This window comes from Protomyctophum bolini, assembly GCF_963924005.1.
Source record: "Protomyctophum bolini genome assembly, chromosome: 16".
NCBI classification, from domain to species: Eukaryota; Metazoa; Chordata; class Actinopteri; order Myctophiformes; family Myctophidae; genus Protomyctophum; species Protomyctophum bolini.
The window spans coordinates 33,805,766-33,825,252 of NC_137877.1; the positions used below are offsets into that span (position 1 = coordinate 33,805,766).

At 42.2% G+C, this 19,487-nt stretch overlaps 1 protein-coding gene across 9 annotated transcripts in view; it reads left to right on the plus strand.

Annotated features, from left to right (window-relative positions):
* clasp1a (cytoplasmic linker associated protein 1a) overlaps window positions 1-19,487 on the plus strand; it is a 74,788-nt gene that overhangs the window by 25,476 nt on the left and 29,825 nt on the right. For all 9 annotated transcript variants that reach the window (XM_080785891.1, XM_080785892.1, XM_080785894.1 and 6 more), the window contains exons 8-19: window positions 737-807; window positions 7,962-8,102; window positions 8,375-8,448; window positions 9,392-9,484; window positions 9,757-9,902; window positions 10,331-10,466; window positions 11,713-11,783; window positions 11,864-11,923; window positions 12,290-12,367; window positions 13,658-13,825; window positions 14,532-14,578; window positions 14,814-14,984. In XM_080785891.1, the coding sequence (XP_080642017.1) occupies window positions 737-807; window positions 7,962-8,102; window positions 8,375-8,448; window positions 9,392-9,484; window positions 9,757-9,902; window positions 10,331-10,466; window positions 11,713-11,783; window positions 11,864-11,923; window positions 12,290-12,367; window positions 13,658-13,825; window positions 14,532-14,578; window positions 14,814-14,984 (1,256 nt within the window). The remainder of the gene's footprint in view (window positions 1-736; window positions 808-7,961; window positions 8,103-8,374; window positions 8,449-9,391; window positions 9,485-9,756; window positions 9,903-10,330; window positions 10,467-11,712; window positions 11,784-11,863; window positions 11,924-12,289; window positions 12,368-13,657; window positions 13,826-14,531; window positions 14,579-14,813; window positions 14,985-19,487) is intronic.

The window sequence follows — 19,487 nt, forward strand, 5'->3', positions numbered from 1 at the left end:
CTCCTGTTAAGGTCTTCAAGGTGTTTTTGTCGACCAGTGAGGAGATCCTGTAGAGGAATCTTGTTCTTTGATTGACTTTTTTGATTACGTTGGTGGCCATCTTATCACCGGAAAGATTGGCCTCCAGGATGGAACCTAGGTAGGTAATTTGATCCTTCCGTGTGATAATATCATCACCAACTCTAACCAAGAAGCCATCTGCCTTTTTGAGATTACTATTTGATCCGAAGAGAATGGATTCAGTTTTTCCCAGGTGTAAGGATAGTTTGTTATCAGCGAGCCAGGTGCAGATTCTACCGAGTTCAGAGCTGAGGGTCTTTTCAACCTGCAGTTTGTTCCTGTCCGAGACCAGCAGTGCTGAGTCGTCTGCGAACAGGAACAAGTTGCATGAACTGATGAACTGACTGACTGTCTGTATGTATCTAATGTGTGATGAACTGACTGACTGTCTGTATGTATCTAATGTGTGATGAACTGACTGACTGTCCCTATGTATCTAATGTGTGATGAACTGACTGACTGTCTGTATGTATCTAATGTGTGATGAACTGACTGACTGACTGTATGTATCTAATGTGTGATGAACTGACTGACTGACTGACTGACTGTCTGTATGTATCTAATGTGTGATGAACTGACTGACTGTCTGTATGTATCTAATGTGTGATGAACTGACTGACTGTCTGTATGTATCTAATGTGTGATGAACTGACTGACTGTCTGTATGTATCTATAGGTTGAATGTAATCTTCAGTAAGTTTGATGAGGTTCAACGAGCAGGGAACATGATGCCATCTTCAGGATCAGGTGAGCTAAAAGATGAACCCTTCTAAACCGTGTGTGTGTGTGTGTGTGTGTGTGTGTGTGTGTGTGTGTGTGTGTGTGTGTGTGTGTGTGTGTGTGTGTGTGTGTGTGTGTGTGTGTGTGTGTGTGTGTGTGTGTGTGTGTGTGTGTGTGTGTGTGTGTGTGTGTGTGTGTGTGTGTGTGTGTGTGTGTGTGTGTGCGTGTGCGTGTGCATGTGCATGTGCATGTGCATGTTCATTCCTGGTCTGGGTGCATGTGATGTTCTGGAGGCCAGACAACAAGCCTGGGGGTTGAGTATATGAGTTTCCCCACAGGGGGCAGCTGTCTGCTGGGCTGATCAGATGTCATTCCCCCCTGTAAGACCAGACAGAGAATCTGTTTGTTCTAAATATGCTCATGGACCTTTCCTATACTACAACGTTTTACTACAATGTTTACACATATTTACAGCTCCAAAATAAAATGACATGGCTATTCATAGTTAAGCCATGTAAATACTACATTATATTATTATGTATTTTATTGTTCTTTTTCTTTAAAAGTGTGCTAATGATAAACTAAACTACTACTACTAAAGTCATGCTACTACAGTACACCAGAGTTTTGAAATATTCATTAGTTTAACTTTTTATTTAGTTAGGTTTGGTGTTTGATTTCAGTTTAGCTTTGGTTCTAAAACGGCATGAGTAGTTTTATTGATGACTATTGACAGTTTAGTTTTTCAGTTATTAAGAGGAAAACCTTGATTTATAGAAGCTGAAAACGGTAGGATAAAGGAATGTACGGAAAAACTGTGCAATTCTATTTTTTTTTTGTAAGTTTCAGTTTCATATATTTAATTTTGTTAGTTTTTTATTTAGTTTTCTATCATTTAACCTAGTTCTTATTTTAGTTTCACTTAACACAATCCTTCTTTCCCTTTAGTTGTAGTCTTGGTGTTAGCTGACTACAACACACGTACAACACTGCAGTACACAGAGAGATGTACAGTCTTGGTGTTGGCTAACCATAACACATGTATAACACTGCAGTACACAGAGAGATGTACAGTATTGGTGGAGGGACTTTGTGCCGTTGAGCATGACGTCTTTCCTGAGAGGTTTCAGACAGAAGTGCTGAGGTCAGACACACCTCAGCACTTCAGCACCTCAGGGAAAGACAGCTTTACGCATGCATGCATGCATGCACGCACTATATGCACACACTCATGCACACACACACACACACACACACACACACACGTACGTACTCATTGCAGTGACTTGCTGTGAGGATGATGATGATTGTGTTATTGTGTTCATCACAATGACATCATGGTCTCATAGTGTCTCTAACAGCTGTGCTCAAATGAAAATTGAAGTTGGTCTGCTCGTCTCAGAGTTGACATAACATGGAAAGTGTGTGTGTGTGTGTGTGTGTGTGTGTGTGTGTGTGTGTGTGTGTGAGAGTTTTCACACTTGTGTTGTATTTAGTCTTGTGCGTATAATGTGTGTATAATGGATAATGACGCATTATTAACAGAGAGAGAGAGTGGTTTGTAGACGTACAGCTCTGGGTGAGAGAGGTTAACACGTCTACTGGTGAGAGAGACAGAGTAGAGAAAAGAGAAGGGATGGGAGGGGGGAGAAAGAGATAAACAGAGAGAAAAACACTGAGAGGGAGAGAGAGGGAAAACATTGTCCACCCGTCTCTCTGGAAGGAAGGATTAATATGACAGTTGGAGAAGGTAAGAATACACACACTCGCATACACACACACACACACACACACACACACACACACACACACACACACACACACACACGTTTTAATAGTAAACATCTCTATAGACGCTGATAAGGTCTTGAATTGTGTGTGTGGGTGTGTGTCTGTACATGTGTGTGTGTGTGTGTGTGTGTGTGTGTGTGTGTGTGTGTGTGTGTGTGAGTGTGTGTGCACGTACACATGCACATGAGTGCATTAATGAGTGTATGCATTAATGTGTTTGTTCTTGTTGTGTAACAAGTGTATGCTAATGATGCACTTTGGGATGCTCTAAAATGCCTGTTTGATGTTGGCTGGTGACGTAAGGCTCTAATACGAGCAGGGTTGAGGGTTCATTTCCCTGTCCTGTGGTACTGTGCGATTGCATCATCAAATATCCGTGCAGAATTTACGTCGTGGATGTCTATAAACACATTCATCAATCACACGAATGCATCAACCAAATGACACATCTCAAGTCATAAAATCCTTAATTAATGTGTTCATTAATTTGTTCATTTAACTGCAACGGGTGTAAATGGACCCAGATGGACACGCACGGGAGACCACATTTCTTTGAAGAGGAAAACCCAGGGCCGGAGTATATTGAGTTTATACTGCTACTTGTCAACCATTAGGTGTCCTAGCTTACACATGGTTTAAAACTACTAGGGAGACCACCTCCAACCACTGCATATGTACTAGTTATATTAACATACTCTAAAATATCATTTTATTTGTTAAAAATAAGATCCGGATTGCAGCTGTAAACACTGGGGAATTTGATGTGGGTGTACCCTTTCTCGCACTCATTCCATAACTTCTATTCATTCCTCTCTCTCTCTCTCGGTCTCTCTCACTCTCTCTCTCGGTGTCTCTCTCTCTCTCTCTGTCTCTCTCTCTCTCTCTTGATGTCTCTCTCCATCCATTCATTGAGGTCTTCTTAACATGGTACCATGGAGGCTGTGAGGAACATGTTTAGGGGTCTATGTGGGACCTTTTGTAGCGTCATGCACATAATAATAGGGTATTTAGAACTGCAGAGGAGGTGGCGTTTTTGGCTGCGTGTGACTGCGTCTGTCCTCAATACTGAGAGAGCTGCTTTGTATCGTGTGTGTGTGTGTGTGTGTGTGTGTGTGTGTGGGGGGGAGTCCTCCTGCGGTGTTGTTACATAAACGTTGCAGAGCTGGTGATCTGCTCTTTGTAGACATGGGCTACATAACACAATGATCACTTCTTCAGAGTCTCCTGTCTTACGTCTAAGTTGTTGGCTGTAATTGGTTTCCACCCAATTATATGTAAACAATTGCTGATTCAGACGCACAGACAGACATGGTCGTGTTCTGTGACATTATAGGCAGTTCGTCAGTGGTTATTTTATATCAATAATTTTAATAGCTAGCCTGGTGAGTCACATGTCTTTGGCATAACTGTACTCTGCGTGCGTGCGCACGCACACACACACACACACACACACACACACACACACACATGTGTTTGTCTGTGTATGCTTGCTTTGTGTTTGCGTGCGCCTATGTGCATGTGTGCTCTTGTCTTGCAGCTTATAGGAAAGCAGAGTGTATGACGGAGAGAGAGAGATGAGACAACATGGATTCAAAGAAAACCTCATAATCTCTCTCTCTCTCTCTCACTCACTCACACACACACACACACACACACACACACACACACACACACACACAGAAAGTACAGAGAGAGACCGACAGTCAGGGTGAGATGAACCCAGTTTTATGAATGATATCATTGTCTTTCTGTTCCACCATGAGTGAGCCAAATGAACTGGGCTAGTAGCCCCTCTACCCACATGGTCCTGTGGATGAAAGGGCTTCTATGAGAGGGTGGCCTCTGTGTGTGTGCGTGCCAGCCTGTGTGCCTGCGTTGTTGTCATTTACATTGCTTAATAAAATAATAGTGTAGAGAGACAGTAAACAGAGGGCAGAGAGATTCAAACGTGGGTCCTCGCCACTCACAAGTGAGTAAAAGAAAACTTCCTAGTATAATCGTAGTACCTGATGATCATGTTTTAGGGGGGGAAAATCACCATCTTTAAAACATTCCCTTCGATTACAATTTAAAAAGTGTAAAAAGGAGCTTGATGTGCAACATCATCTCCTTTTTACACTTACGTTTTTTGGCTATTTTCACATTTTTTCTACGCCACCCTTGTACAACAATGTATAATACAGGGTTAAGACTAATCCCATTTAGTCGATTAAAAAAATATATACCGGTGTATATATACCGGTATATGTTTTTCGTGTCGATTCGTTGATGTATAAGGGAAAAGATGTATAATTAACTTCTGCTCATCGATTTCTCGATTAACCTATACATGAGCAAGATTAACTCTGTTGTTGGTTCTAAATATCTGTTTTGATATATCTGTTTGGTTAATTGCCCAGCCCTATTTTGGTCAGTGCACTGGTTGATGGCCTGATGAAGATCCAAACGTTGTCAGACGAATATATAAAGAATCTTCTCTAAACGGTGCACTGGTTGAGCCACCAGGCACTTCAGAGGAGCTCTGTATTGAGGAGGCGTTTAGAGCTCTATTGAAGAGGTCTTTGTGTTGTTGTGCCGACCCAATGCCAGGTACAGTACCTGGTACAGTACCTGCGTCTGATCCCGATCCCGTTTTGGAGAGTTAATCTATTCTATACCAGGGGTTCTCAACGTTTCTGCATGGGGACCCCCGGGAAATGGTTTGACCATCTCTCGCACCCCCCCCCCCCCCCGCCCCGCCCCCCTCCCCACCACCAATACAAATTGATCGCTTCAATAACCTTAAAAAATAGAGAAAATCTGAAATAAATACTGAAACCAGGTATAATCATTAAGGAAAGTTTAGGCATGCACTGTTGTGTTACTATATGTAAACTCTCAATTTCCATTTTCCAGCCATTCAGTTGGAGAAAAAAAGAAATGTAACCGTCACTGGTTACCAATGTTTTTGACTGATATTTTGTCAACACTCCAGATTACAGTTATGATGCAGATTAAAGCAAACCCTGTGCACGGTTGATCTGGTACGAGAGTGTGTTTGTGTGTTTTTTAATGTGTGTGCAGTGCAAGTGTGTACACACAGAGCTTGTGTGTGTGTGTGTGGCCGTGTGTGGCCGTGTGCATTTGAACATGCCGTGTGCATCAGTTCAGTGCGAGCAGATCTTTTTTTTTAATGAATATGATTAATTTTAATGCCAAAGTAATATATTTTTAAAAGAATATATTTTCTATCATACTATGGAGAGTGTGAATGGATGTGAGGAGAGAAGGATGCATTGACACCTACTGGATCGGTGTGGTAGTGCATCTTTAAATAGATCATCTTTAAAATAATAAATAAATAGAATAAATTGTCTGTCTGTCTGTCTGTGTGTCTCTCTCTCTCTCTCTCTCTCTCTCTCTCTTTCTCTCTGTCTCTCTCTCCCCTATTTTATGTCTCCCTCTACTCCGTCTTGCCTCTGTCCTGCATCTTTATACTCTCACTGTCTTGCCTTCTGATACCAACTAATGGTGTGTGTGTGTGTGTGTGTGTGTGTGTGTGTGTGTGTGTGTGTGTGTGTGTGTGTGTGTGTGTGTGTTAGTGCCTGTGTGCAAATTGCTCCAATGACAGAGATAAATAACGGTGGCATTTGTGTGTTCAGAATCTCACTATTATTTTATTTAGCGAATGCAAAGTCCTTAAGCCAAACGGTTGCCTCCTGGTCTGCTGTGTGGAGTTTAATTAATCCTCCTTCCAGTCTTTGGAGAGGACAAATTTCTTTGATGTGCTTCATAGTTTGCTCCTCACCACACGCACATAGGCTGGCCAAGCAGGGGCCATGATGTCCAGTCCTGAATCTATTGAGCGTAGACCACTGTCTCCTTGGGAGGGTGGTGCCAGGGACCTGTTGGTTGGGCTCTGACACCAGGTGTTTGTTTGGGACCTCATTGGACTCCCATTCCCTTTTCCAAGCTGATTTGATGGTGAAGTCAGCTGATGGGGGGGGGGGGGGTTCCTCCAAATTGGTCGTCTCGATGGGAGTCGAGCAGTGGGTGGGTTGAAAATGTCTGCATGGATTGGTAGATGGGGAGAGTCTTTGACCTTTTTAAGCATCCTTTGAGAGACTGCTGCTCGTCGGATGTGTGGGGGTGCTATGTTTGATAATACTGGGAGCCAGGGGAGTGGTGTGGAGCGAATAGTCCCGGTTATGGTTATCATGGTGGTATTTGAGCTGGGTGTCCACTTGGTGTGTGTGTGTGTGTGTGTGTGTGATGACCTAGACCAGACAGGGCACAATATTCTGCTGCATCTCACTGATGTTGTCAATACACTGCTAACCGTGGGGGTGTATATGTGTCACCCTATTCAATAGGGTGACATGAATATCCCTTCTCTTACTCTAATAATTAGAGTAAGAGAAGGGATATTCATACATTTCATAACCTTTCAATTACATGAATCTCTCTGGCCTGTGCTCTCACACACAGTGGTAACATTTTACTGCATTCATGCGGAATTGTATAATTTATAATACAGAATAGGGATAAATGATAATCGTCTGGAAACATAAAAGTCCTAGCAACATACCTCCATAGGGAGACATATAATATAACCTATATCGGATAATCATGATTTTACTTTTCTTAGCATTGTATTTTAGACAAATGGGACCCATAGTGCCTCCCTGCTTGGTATTCAGCATCAAGGTTTGAATTGGGGGTATGTCCCTGCGACATACTAGCGTCATGTCCAGGGGGTGTACTTGTACGTCATGTCCAGGGGGTGTACTTGTACGTCATGTCCAGGGGGTGTACTTGTACGTCATGTCCAGGGGGTGTACTTGTACGTCATGTCCAGGGGGTGTACTTGTACAGTACATCATGTCCAGGGGGTGTACTTGTACATCAAGCTGTCTCACGCTACAGAAACAGGAGATAGGGTCCTGCCTCCTGCCTGATGGGCCTCATGGCTCGGCAAGGTTTACTTATTGTGGACATCTGGTTATGACACGGGTTAGGGTTGTCTGTAGGATTGAGAGGTGAATGATTTTGCTTTATGATCTTCTATAATCTCTATCAGAACCTCGGAGACCTCACTAGATTAGATTAGATAAGATTAGACGAAATGATCTATTCTACAGAGAGACGATTCAAACGGCAATTGCGCCTAGGCCTGGTCTAATGTAGTGTGTATAGTGTAGTGTGTCCCCCAGCTCAGCATTTCCCTGCTATTTTGAGAGCACCATAGATGGTAGATAGACCTACAGTATTATATATGTGGGTTCACAATGTGCACACACTGATTGCAATCAGAACACACCCATGACTATTTCAGTCATGGTTCTGAACATTTTGTCCGGGTTTTTGAGTTTGACTAAATGTTACCGGCTGTTCTTCTTATTGCTTTCCAGATAAGAACTTTGAGGATGAGGATTCTGTTGACGGAGGCCGGTCCTCCTCCTCCTCGTCTTCCAAAGCGCACTCCAGTTCCCGGAAGACCACACCCAGCGCGGTCAGGCGACCCAGTGCAGGCACTCTGGCCAAGATCACAGGTTAGCTAGTTGGACCACTGCAATTGTTGACACTGCTATGCCTTGTATTAATATTAAAACTACAATTGTTTTTACAATTATTACTACTAGTAGTAATAGTACTACTACTAGTACTAGTACTACTTCTACTACTACTACCATTACTACTACCACCACCACCACCCGTCTTTCTATTACCACTATTACTGTTACTATTAGTACTATCTGTATTACCTTTGCTGCTGCTGCTGCTGTTGTTGTGTAGAGATGTGAGCGAGGTGTTTGTTGTTCAGGTAAAGAGGCTGCTGCAGGAGCTGTAGATGAAGAGGACCTCATCAAGGCCTTTGAAGATGTTCCATCTGTTCAGGTACACTACTGACTACTATCATTGAATCCATTGGAACACAGGTGATTTTCTCAATTTCCCCCCAAATAATTTAACCGTTTTGAACATACAAGGTTTCCGCCCCTGGCGCCAACAATATACCAAAGATATGCAGACTGGCTCTCTTACAGATGGCTAGTCACACTGTAGTATGTCGCTATTACGGTAATTACTTATTAGAGTATTCATTTATGAGGAAACAAAACGTAAAGGTTTGAGTATGGCAATGCAACGTTTCTTACCAACAGCAATTATCTAGTATATACATAGTTAAATATATTCCGAAGATTTGACCCCCAAAAATGAAAAAGAACAATCTGTTGTGAGCTAAAATGGTGTTTACAGATGGAAGACATTTTGTCCGGGCAGTTTGGTCATTGTTCAGGCCTCTGATGTCTCTGTGTGAGAGAGGGGAGAGGTCAGAGTCATTACCACGAGATACTTAAAATCATTGTTTGGATAAATCAGTCAGGATATATCTGTGAATGATTAGAATTTAGGGATTTAGCAGACACTAGACAGATGCCAGAGAGAGCTTAGATGATGAGGGTGATTGGTCATTTGCTGTGCATGCAGAGTGTACTTACAAGACCAGAGGCCAAGACGTCACATGGACTAAAGTGTTTTTCTGGTATCAGATCAATGTGAACCTGTGGCTAGTCGTCCTTTCCTATTGAGCGGTAAAACTGTTTTACTGTAATATGACGTGACTGATGAGAGTGACTGTTACACAACACACACACACACACACACACACACACACACACACACACACACACACACACACACACACACACACACACACACACTAAATCACTAAAATGGAGAAATCGAACCCAACAATCAAGTGTGGTAACCTTGGACAATGCGAAATTGGAGAAATCTTACGTCACAATCATATTAAGTAAAGTGTTGTTTTGTACAGATCTACTCCAACAGAGAACTGGAGGATCAACTGGCTAAGATCAGAGAGGTTCTGAATGATGACAAACATGACTGGGAACTCAGAGTGACCGCGGTAAGAACCAGACACACTTACAGTACTGACTGACGGACAGACAGGTTGACATTTAGACTGACTGACTGACTGACAGACAGACAGTGAACCTGACAAACAGACAGACAGACAGACAGGTTGACATTGAAACACAGACAGACAGACAGACAGACAGACAGACATACATTGAAACTGACAGACAGACAGACAGAGAGGCTGACATTGAAACACAGACAGACATACATTGAACCTGACAGACAGACATTTAATTCTCTCTCTCTCTCTCTCTTCAGTTGAAGAAGGTGCGTTCTGTGATCATAGCAGGAGCACCGCAGTATGAGGGCTTCTCCCAGCAGCTGCGTCTCCTGGAAGCGCCACTCAAAATATCAGCCAAGGACCTCCGATCACAGGTGGTCAGAGAGGCCTGCCTCACCCTGGGGTAAGAGAGGAGATGTACATGTGATATATCTCTGAAACTCCAAAATGTACATTTTTTTAGGAAATTAAAAAACATCCAGCTCAATTGGAGTTTTAGTCAAAGCGCTTTTTAATACTTTTCATAAAGTAAAGGGTGTTCAATAGCATTCATTAACCTAACCAACACACAGACGTAAAGGGTGTTCAATAGCATTCATTAACCTAACCAACACACAGACGTAAAGCGTGTTCAATAGCATTCATTAACCTAACCAACACACAGACGTAAAGGGTGTTCAATAGCATTGATTTCACTAACCTAACCAACTTATGTGGATTAATGTATTATACAAAAATATATTTTATAAATTGTATTTATTTATTTGGAAGCTGATGAGGCAGATATCTCCTCTCTCTCTCTCTCTCTCTCTCTCTCTCTCTCTCTCTCAGATACTTGTCATGGTTGCTAGGTAATAAGTTTGACCACGGAGCAGAGAGCATCATGCCCACGCTGTTGCTCCTGGTTTCTAACAGTGTCAAGATCATGGCCACGTCAGGGATCGCCACCATACGACTCATACTCAGGGTAAATACACCGAGTCCCACCACTATCTTTGAAGTACAGATGTAACTCAAGTCCGGGTCTCTAAGTCTAGAGGGTTTAAATAGACCAGTTGTTATATTTTACAGTAGATGAAATGAAAATGCCTCAAACGTTGCAGGACGCCCAACAGCAGCGTTTCACCATGGCGTTATTAGAGTATGGATGTTGTTCATATGAATACTTCTATTCCTCTTCGGCAAAACGCAGACATGACACGGTCCTCAGTGTAGGAGCAGCAAGCGTGTCCTACTTGGGTACAATTATGTAGGTACAATTACTTGGGTACAATTATGTTTAGTAACGGGGGAGAGGTGGGGGAGGTGCGGGAGCGGGGTGGCGCTTACCGAAAGGTCCATTGTTTTTTTTTTATACTGTTTTTATTAGGCATTTTTTGTATGACAACATCAGAATATTATCGACGATGATAATGAGTAGTTCAGTTATATAAAAGGATAAAAGAAAAAGACAGGCAATGTGAAAGGTCCATTGTTTGACAGCTTTAGCACAAAGTAATTAAAATCAGCCCCACCTTTACCAGCTGTGAACATCAAAGTGATGAAGAGATTGATGCATTACTAATTACTATCCAATAATATGATTGAAAAAATGGACCATTCAGCATAATTTAAGTTTGGTACTGTGAGAGTATATTTCAATACTGAATTTTTAATACAGGACTTTTACAGGACTACTACTTTCACCACAGTGTGGAAGCATGCAGCATGCATACCCATTGTATTGCAAGACTATCAGCTCTGAGGTTGATATAAATCTGTGTCAAATAGACTTTAGTGATTCACTCTGTCTTTAACGTGTTACACTGTTACAGTAGTCCTTTTTAGTGATGTATGTAGGAGATTTCATTTTGAGGTTATTGCCTTTTTTATATTTTTATATTTATATGACACAACACCCTTGTTCTGAAGCAAGAGCTATTAAAATGGTTTGGATGAGTTATGACCGTTTTCAGATGTTGACCATAATAAGCTATTTTGAGAAAATGCACCTTAGTAGTGCTATGAGAATGTCAACATTGTTTCTAGAATTGAGCAAAGCACTGAAAAACATAACTAGATCATTCATGCTGGTAGTCGTAGATGCACATACCGTAATCTACTCTACTGTACTATAATGATCACACACCACATGAAGGTTCTCCTTTGAGCCGCTGTGGGACATTGCAGGGGCATTGTGGCTAATCTACTGTGTGTTTCATTGTTTCTCTCAGCACACACAAGTCCCTCGTCTCATCCCCATCATCACCAGTAACTGCACATCCAAATCAGTGGCTGTCAGGCGGTAAGGACTCGCACTTCACTGTCATGCTACTCACTGACTCCGACAGATAATAATTAGCTCACATTGTTTTGTCTTTTCAGACACTGTTATGAGTTCCTGGATCTCATGCTGCAGGAATGGCACGCCAAAACACTGGAGAGGTGAATCTCCTCTCCTCTCTCCTCTCTCCTCCCCTCTCCTCTCCATGTTGACATTTAATTCGGTAACGTGGCTCGGTGTTTGGCTGGGTGAGCGACTGATGAGGCTGCTTAAATTGATGAATCTCTAAAAGAGACATTATCATCTTCATCATCTTCCCAAAGACCCCCACCCTCCCAGCCTACAGCTGACTTCCTATCTCCGTAACTATGACAACTCCAACGGCAGGGAGTTTAAAAAGCATGGGGGGAAAAACCTCCAGGTTCATATTCTCTGTGGACCTGGAGAGGAGAAGACATAGTCAGTCAGTCAGTCAGTCAGTCAGTCAGTATTTGGTGTGTGTTTGACATGTTTCCATACTATCCCAGGCACGTGGCCGTCCTCACTGAGACCATAAGGAAAGGGATCCACGATGCTGACTCTGAGGCAAGGTCCATCGCTCGGAAGTAAGTACCTACTACCGACACACACTCGCATTGTACAAGTCTGTTACTTTGCTTCTGATCTTTCTTCAGTGTTATATTGTTGAATCGGATTACAATAATGTTGTTGCTGTTGCTGGTGACACGGTTAGGAAGTAAAAACAAAAGCTCACTGTAAAATACCTCACTACTGTGAAGTGCTTTCACAGCCTGAATAGAAGTTAGTGACAAATGACAACTAAACACAAACGAGTACCTTAATTCTACACTCACTCTGCTTCTGTGTATGACATTTATTGCTTTTTGAATCATGTTCTCATGTGGTTAAGACTTAAGACAGAGTCAAAATGAGAACATATTGACTCTGACTTAACCACATGAATTCTAGCATCCTATTCTGGGCATATCATACTAGGTGAACATAACAAACAACAAAAGTCACTGGTGTTGATGTTAAAGACTATTGTTTCTTCTTGATAGAGCTGGTAGCCGACAGCTTGACTTGATGTGAAACATTGCCATCTTGTGGCCAGAGATTGGTTTTACCCCCCAGAAAGAACTGAAAATCCTTTGCTTTCATTTTGTCTATGCTTATAAGCAAGACTCAAAGAGGTGGTAACAAGCAGTTAAAAAGTCATGAAAGGATGGACAAAGCTACATAAATAGAAGCCCCACATAGAGGGCACGGCTGGGTTGAACCGCCTCCGCCCGCTAGTGGGTGGAGGCCAAAAATGAAAATAATTCCCATATATTTTTTATTTGACATGATTTAGTTTTAGAAGTTTATACCATTATGTCAGACATGATTGTACATGTGATGTAGAGATGATCTAAGGATCACTCAATGTTTAAATAGTTCCACCACCTAATCCCCACAGCCCATGTTTCTGCGTTATGGGAATGCATTTTATACAGTATTTTAATACATTTGTGTATTTTATGTAATTTTATTTTATTGTTGTAATGTAAACTGACTGCCGGTGTGCTAAAGACAAATTTCCATTTTATGTCAAATTTAATGGACAATAAAGCTTTTTTTTTTTCTTTTCTTTTTTTTTCTATATGAAAATCTTAGGAAGATTCTGTGGCTTGTGAAGATTGGGTCCAGTATTTAGTTCAGTGGCCATGGGGCTAAAGAATGGTTCAGAAGCTGTGTTCACGTTCACTCTTCCATTGGAAATAATAAACTCCTACTTCACGCAGATACTGTATGGGACATAAAACAGAGATGGCATGTCACGTCTTTCTTTTTTTCCCGTCCTGGACAATACATCAAAGTGTGATCTAAAGCCCGCCTCCACCCCTCTCTGATAGGTGCTACTGGGGTTTCCACGGCCACTACAGCCGGGAGGCGGAGCTACTGTTCCAGGCTCTGGAGTCCACCTATCAGAGAGCTCTCGAGTCTCACCTGAAGGGTTCAAACAGCGTGGTATCTCTCCCCCAATCAGATCGCTCCTCCTCCTCCTCGCAGGAGAGCCTCAAGTAAGAACACGACACATTAGGCACACGTGCACACATGAACGCACGCACGCACACTTACACATGTGTACACATGAACGCACGCACACTCACACATGTGCACACATGAACGCACGCACACTCACACATGTGCACACATGAACGCACACGCACACTTTGGGCTGAGTGTATATGGTAACTTCCTATGGCCAAAACTGTTCCTTTTCAGGAAATTAAACGCATTGTGAGCTTGTAGATCTGCTATTTTCACTGCTTTTGCTTGACCCACTGGTATGATGGAAGTAGGGCATTAAATGATGAAATAACATGAAAAGGGTGACATTTGGAGATACAAGGTGATGTCCTAGTGGAGTGTTGACCACTGAGCTCATCGTCGCTGGGGTGGAAACCTTGTATGTCCAAAACCGTTACTGAAAAAAAAGAGTAGTTATTAGTCACAAGCTCTTGTTAATACTTTTCATTGGTTCAATTTTTATAAAACCCCACAGACACACTTAACCACTTTATGCCTGGCATGCCTATTTTGGGCATGTGGTTATACAGTAGGTGCTATATCTTGAAAAAACAAAAAAAATCATGAAATGTGAAATATGAAATACAAGCTTTCTGACCTTCAGCAACGCTATCAAAGTGTGTGTGTGTGTGTGTGTGTGTGTGTGTGAGAGAGCTTCTGCGCATTAAAGTGACTGTGACTGTCTGTCCCCCCCAGCCGGCCGCTGTCCGTGAAGAGTGTCATTGGAGGAAGCATGACGAGGAGTAAGCCAGCTACTTCCTGTATACGTTCTATTCATCTAGTTGTGTGTTTACTATATAACTATGTCATATATTATTACACTTGAAGCTGTTCTGTATTATTTACACAACGGCTTCAATTAAGTGTATTGCTCAAGGACATAATGGCTAATTGGAGAATTTAACAAGTCACAGCACTGTAACGGCTACAACACTGTATCTCTCTTTCTCTCTCTATGTCTCTCCCTCTCTCTCTCAGATAAGCTGGTTAGCGGTAGGGTATCCACGCCTGGCTCCCTGCAGCGTTCCCGTAGCGACATCGACGTAAACGCGGCCGCCAACGCCAAGACCCGACTCTCCACCGTCCCCGGCTCTGCCGCCCCCTTTGGCTCCGCCTCCACCCTGCCGCCCGGCTCCTACGCTTCATTAGGTAAACCAGCCACTAGCCAGTCACCTCCCTCAGAGAACGGTGACGCTTCGTTAGGTAAACCAGCCACTAGCCAGTCACCTCCCTCAGAGACAAGTTACAACAGGAACTCAAATAATCTTCTGTCTAATCCCAATTTAAGATTGTCATCTGGTCATGAGGCACATGAGGCGTTGGTAGAGGTTTAGGTTGTGTACCTTGCCATTATATCTTCAGTAGTTGCTCCGTTGATTAGAAATGTATAATTACATCTACCCAAATGACTTGGACATTAAAACAGGTCTCAAACTCTTTCAGCACACAAATGAACACAAACAAAGAGGACTTGAGCCACATTTCAAAACCTAGCTCTGTGTTTGCTGTTTTTGTTCTTACTAATTTAAATAGTTAAATCAACAGGAAGTTGACATTAATATACACACAAAATCTGCTTGTTTGTGTCTCTGTGTGCTAAAAGAGCGACTTTGAAACCCTTAGTTTTCACTGTGCAATGTCAGTCAACCTGAGAAACTATTGAAGATATCATGGCAAGAATTTACATCATGGAAAGGTAACTATACAACCTAAACCTCTACCAAAGTTTTTTTGTGGTTTATTTTTTAATTCATTCTCCATCCCATCATGACAACTTGCCAAAAATAGTAAGAACTTGTCATGAGAGGCTGTTGCCTGCTAGAAAGCATGCAGTTTTGTTTGGCGAGCGGAATTGTTGAACAAATTCAGAATAGCATTTCAGTTCACATGTGTCGTCTCATCTCCATATTAAACTTTCAACTTCTCTTTAAAGTACACAAAATAATGAAACCGCCTCAAATACCATCTTCATGAAATATTGAGACATTTTCTCATTAAATTACTGGCTTTTATGGGTCTGAGGGGGCTTATTAATAACTCTTTCACGTATCATTACACTGCTCTGTCAACAGGAACTGAGAGTTTCCAGTGTCGATGTAATTTCAGCAACACTTGACGAATGGTTTTGCTGAGGTTGAGGAGGCTATTGGTCTGATGAAAAACACCTCACGCTTTTTAACGATGTTTATAATGTTTTCTCTAACATTAGGATGTTGAGGAATAATCAACCAACTTGATTGAGCTGCTGAATGTGTAATCCAGGCTTAATCTTCTACACACTGTCTATTTCCTCCTGTGTTCTTCTGCAATGGGTCAACATGGTTCCCAATTGGTCATAAGGATAAGGCTCTCTCTCTCTCTCTCTCTCACTCTCACTCTCACTCTCACTCTCACTCTCACTCTCACTCTCACTCTCACTCTCACTCTCACTCTCACTCTCTCACTCTCTCTCTCTCTCTCTCTCTCTCTCTCTCTCTCACACTCACTCACTCACTCACTCACTCACTCAAGCTGGCATCATACTCCAAATGAAGTTTGGGCAGTTCTAAAACCGACACATTATTCGGAGGACAAAAGTGTTATACTCTCTGTCAAACCTGCCCACTGTATACAGAGCTGGAATGTTGATTTTACCACTGATCTTTGGGCGGAGGTGGCTCAGGGGTAAAGTGGCCTGATGGTTACCGCAATGTTGCCAGTTCAAACCCGGGCTCCCCCAGAGTTAGTGTCGAAGTGTCCTTGAGCAAGACTCTGAACCCCCAATTACTCCTGATGTGTTGGTTGGTGCCTTGCATGGTTTCCGCCGCCATCGGTGTATGAATGTGTGTGAATGTAATGCACAATCTCTGTAAAAGCGCCTTGGATAAAGGCGCTATATAAATGAACCATTTACCATTTTATCTTTTACATCAACCTCCGATATGCTTTCACATAAGAGATTTTGCTATTTCTGCCACACGTGTGTGCTATCTCTCTCCATAAATTAATTACCGGTACATTATGGAGGTTGATAGTACCTAACCTAAACTCCTCAGCCGACATTTCTTCTAAACGGTCCATTGCACTTTGCTGGCAAAAACACTACATAATGTGCTAACTTCACAAGAACATTGAGTGTGAGAAATAACACACAATGTCTGCCGTGGTGTCACTGCTGTGACTGCTGTGCACTGTTCAGTGCAAGAACTGCCAAAACCGAACAAAGTTTGTCCATTTTGCTCCGCAATTATGTAATTTGTTCCTTATTAACAAATCTGAAAAAAGGTTGACTTTGTTTGGCGTATGTTGCAGCCACTCACTCACTCACTCACTCACTCACTCTGCTTTTATTGCTACTAATGTGTCTCTGCCTCTCCTCTTCGCTGCTCCAACATCTTTCTTAAATGTCAAAAGATGGCACACCTGGTAGAAATGATGGTAAGATTGTGTGTGTGTGTGTGTGTGTGTGTGTGTGTGTGTGTGTGTGTGTGTGTGTGTGTGTGTGTGTGTGTGTGTGTGTGTGTGTGTGTGTGTGTGTGTGTGTGTGTGTGTGTGTGTGTGTGTGTGTGTGTGTGTGTGTGTGTGTGTGTGTGTGTGTGTCCATCAGGTACACTCTTCCCACGTCTCTTGGTCTGTGTCTTTCCCTTGTTGGTCAACTATGTGGATTGTTCTGCATGAGCTGTCTGCATGGACCTGCTCTACCATTATACAACTGTTGTACTAACTACTGTACTATAGCCACTAACTACTGTACAATTACTATAGCAACTAACAACTGTACAACTACTAATGGAAATAATTTGATACAAATGAAGACTAGAAAAACGTGCCCCTCAAGCACAGGTCAAGTAGTAGAAGTCAATCTTAGCCAAAATGAGTAATAGCTATACACTCTGTGAAGTAAATCAGTTCCATGCTCTATATTGGAACTGTTATGCTGTGTATTTATATTGCCAAGATAAAGCCCACATACTGTAATGTGTCATTTCTCTTTGGTCTTCTTCGAATGTTTAATGTTTAATGACCTGTGGAGGTGACTTGTTGGGTAACATCAGTTTCATTCCTGCGTGCTCAACCTCATGACCCTGTGTACTCAGTGAGGGCAAGGTACGAATGCACTCTGCTGTGAGCTTGTAGATCAGCTGTTTTCGGTGTGAGAAACCGTCACACAGCGGACCATAAATCTCTTACCCCACGGCAGCATGCTACGTCATGGTTTACAAATTGGTGTGATCACTGGGTCAAAAACACAACACTTAATACTATATCTCTGGAAAGAGCCTGAATGTTTAGAAGCCTGTTATCCCTTCATCATTGTCTATATTATGTCCGAGGGGACAGGGGTCGTATTCTGCGTTGCATAACAGGCTAGCCGGCTTCGTTTTCCGTAGACTGTCCGCGGAATGTCTTTATCAACCAGTCCAAAAGTTGAATGTTTCCGGACATGTTTTTTATCAGAAGATACTGTTGGATAACGGTTTATTAGTGGTCAAGGTGCCTGTTATAGGGTTAAAAAGTAGCCGAAGTATGTGTGCTTGCATGCACGTGTGTGTGTGTGTGTGTGTGTGTGTGTGTGTGTGTGACTGTGTGTGTGTGTGTGTGTGTGTTTGGGGTTCGGGGAATACGTTTGATTTAGGGAGTTTCTGTTAGAATGAGATGACCAGCTCTGATCTCTTATTCTTCTGTAATTATAGGCACTGTACAACTTGTGAACACAGTAACTAGAATTTGTAAGGAGACACTGGATTTATGGTGGTATTTTTCCCTATTCCACTGGGGCCATATTTGATACTGGAAAAAGGTTACTGAAAGAGGTTACTGTTCAATCATGTTTTCTTCAATGAACTCTGGTGTGAGAGTTCTTGTTCTGTATGACAAATATTTTGTGGTGTGTTGTGTGTCAGAGGGAATAATATATGTTTGTAGGCTTTGTCTGTCTGAGATGGTTGTCTTGGTTGCTCACTGCGTTCAAGTACGTGATGTGCAATGTAGTGATATTTTTTTTATAAATGGATATGTCATGCTATCGTTAACTGCAGATAAAAACCAAGTTTACATGTTTAGAAAACAAAACACTGGCATGGCTTTCCTGTGCAATGGAAACGTATTTCAGACGGTTTGAATTAAATATCCTTAAAGTGGCTAATTTGAATCCACCTACATATAACAGCCTACACAGGCTACATTGGTTATTGTAGTCGGAGCCTGGGAGGATTGCCTAGTTCCTCCATCCTTGTTTGCCTTGTGCTACAGTGATGTGCATATTATCTTAAACGACACCTACACAATTATGTGCCAACGTTGCCGAGTTGTGATTGGCATCGCAGCACGAGCTGAGCTGTGATTGGTGTATTGGTTCTCTGCAGAGCATAGCATACATACTGTATAAGCTGTATGCTCATGGCAGCATGAGCTGCACTGTGACTGGTCTAATTTTGTGGGGACAGAGATACAAACCCCCATCCTAGTGTGCATCTCATAGGATCATTCAAAGACTGACGGGATCTTTGTACAAAAGAAAAAGTACTTGAAAAGTAGTTTAGCTGCTTAAACCGTCTAGTCTTGGACCACCTTGTCGTCTATACAAAATCTCGTTGGCATAATCTAAAAAATAGCAGATCTAGTGAGATCAAGTGACTGACTGCCCACCTGACAATAATTCACATGACCTGA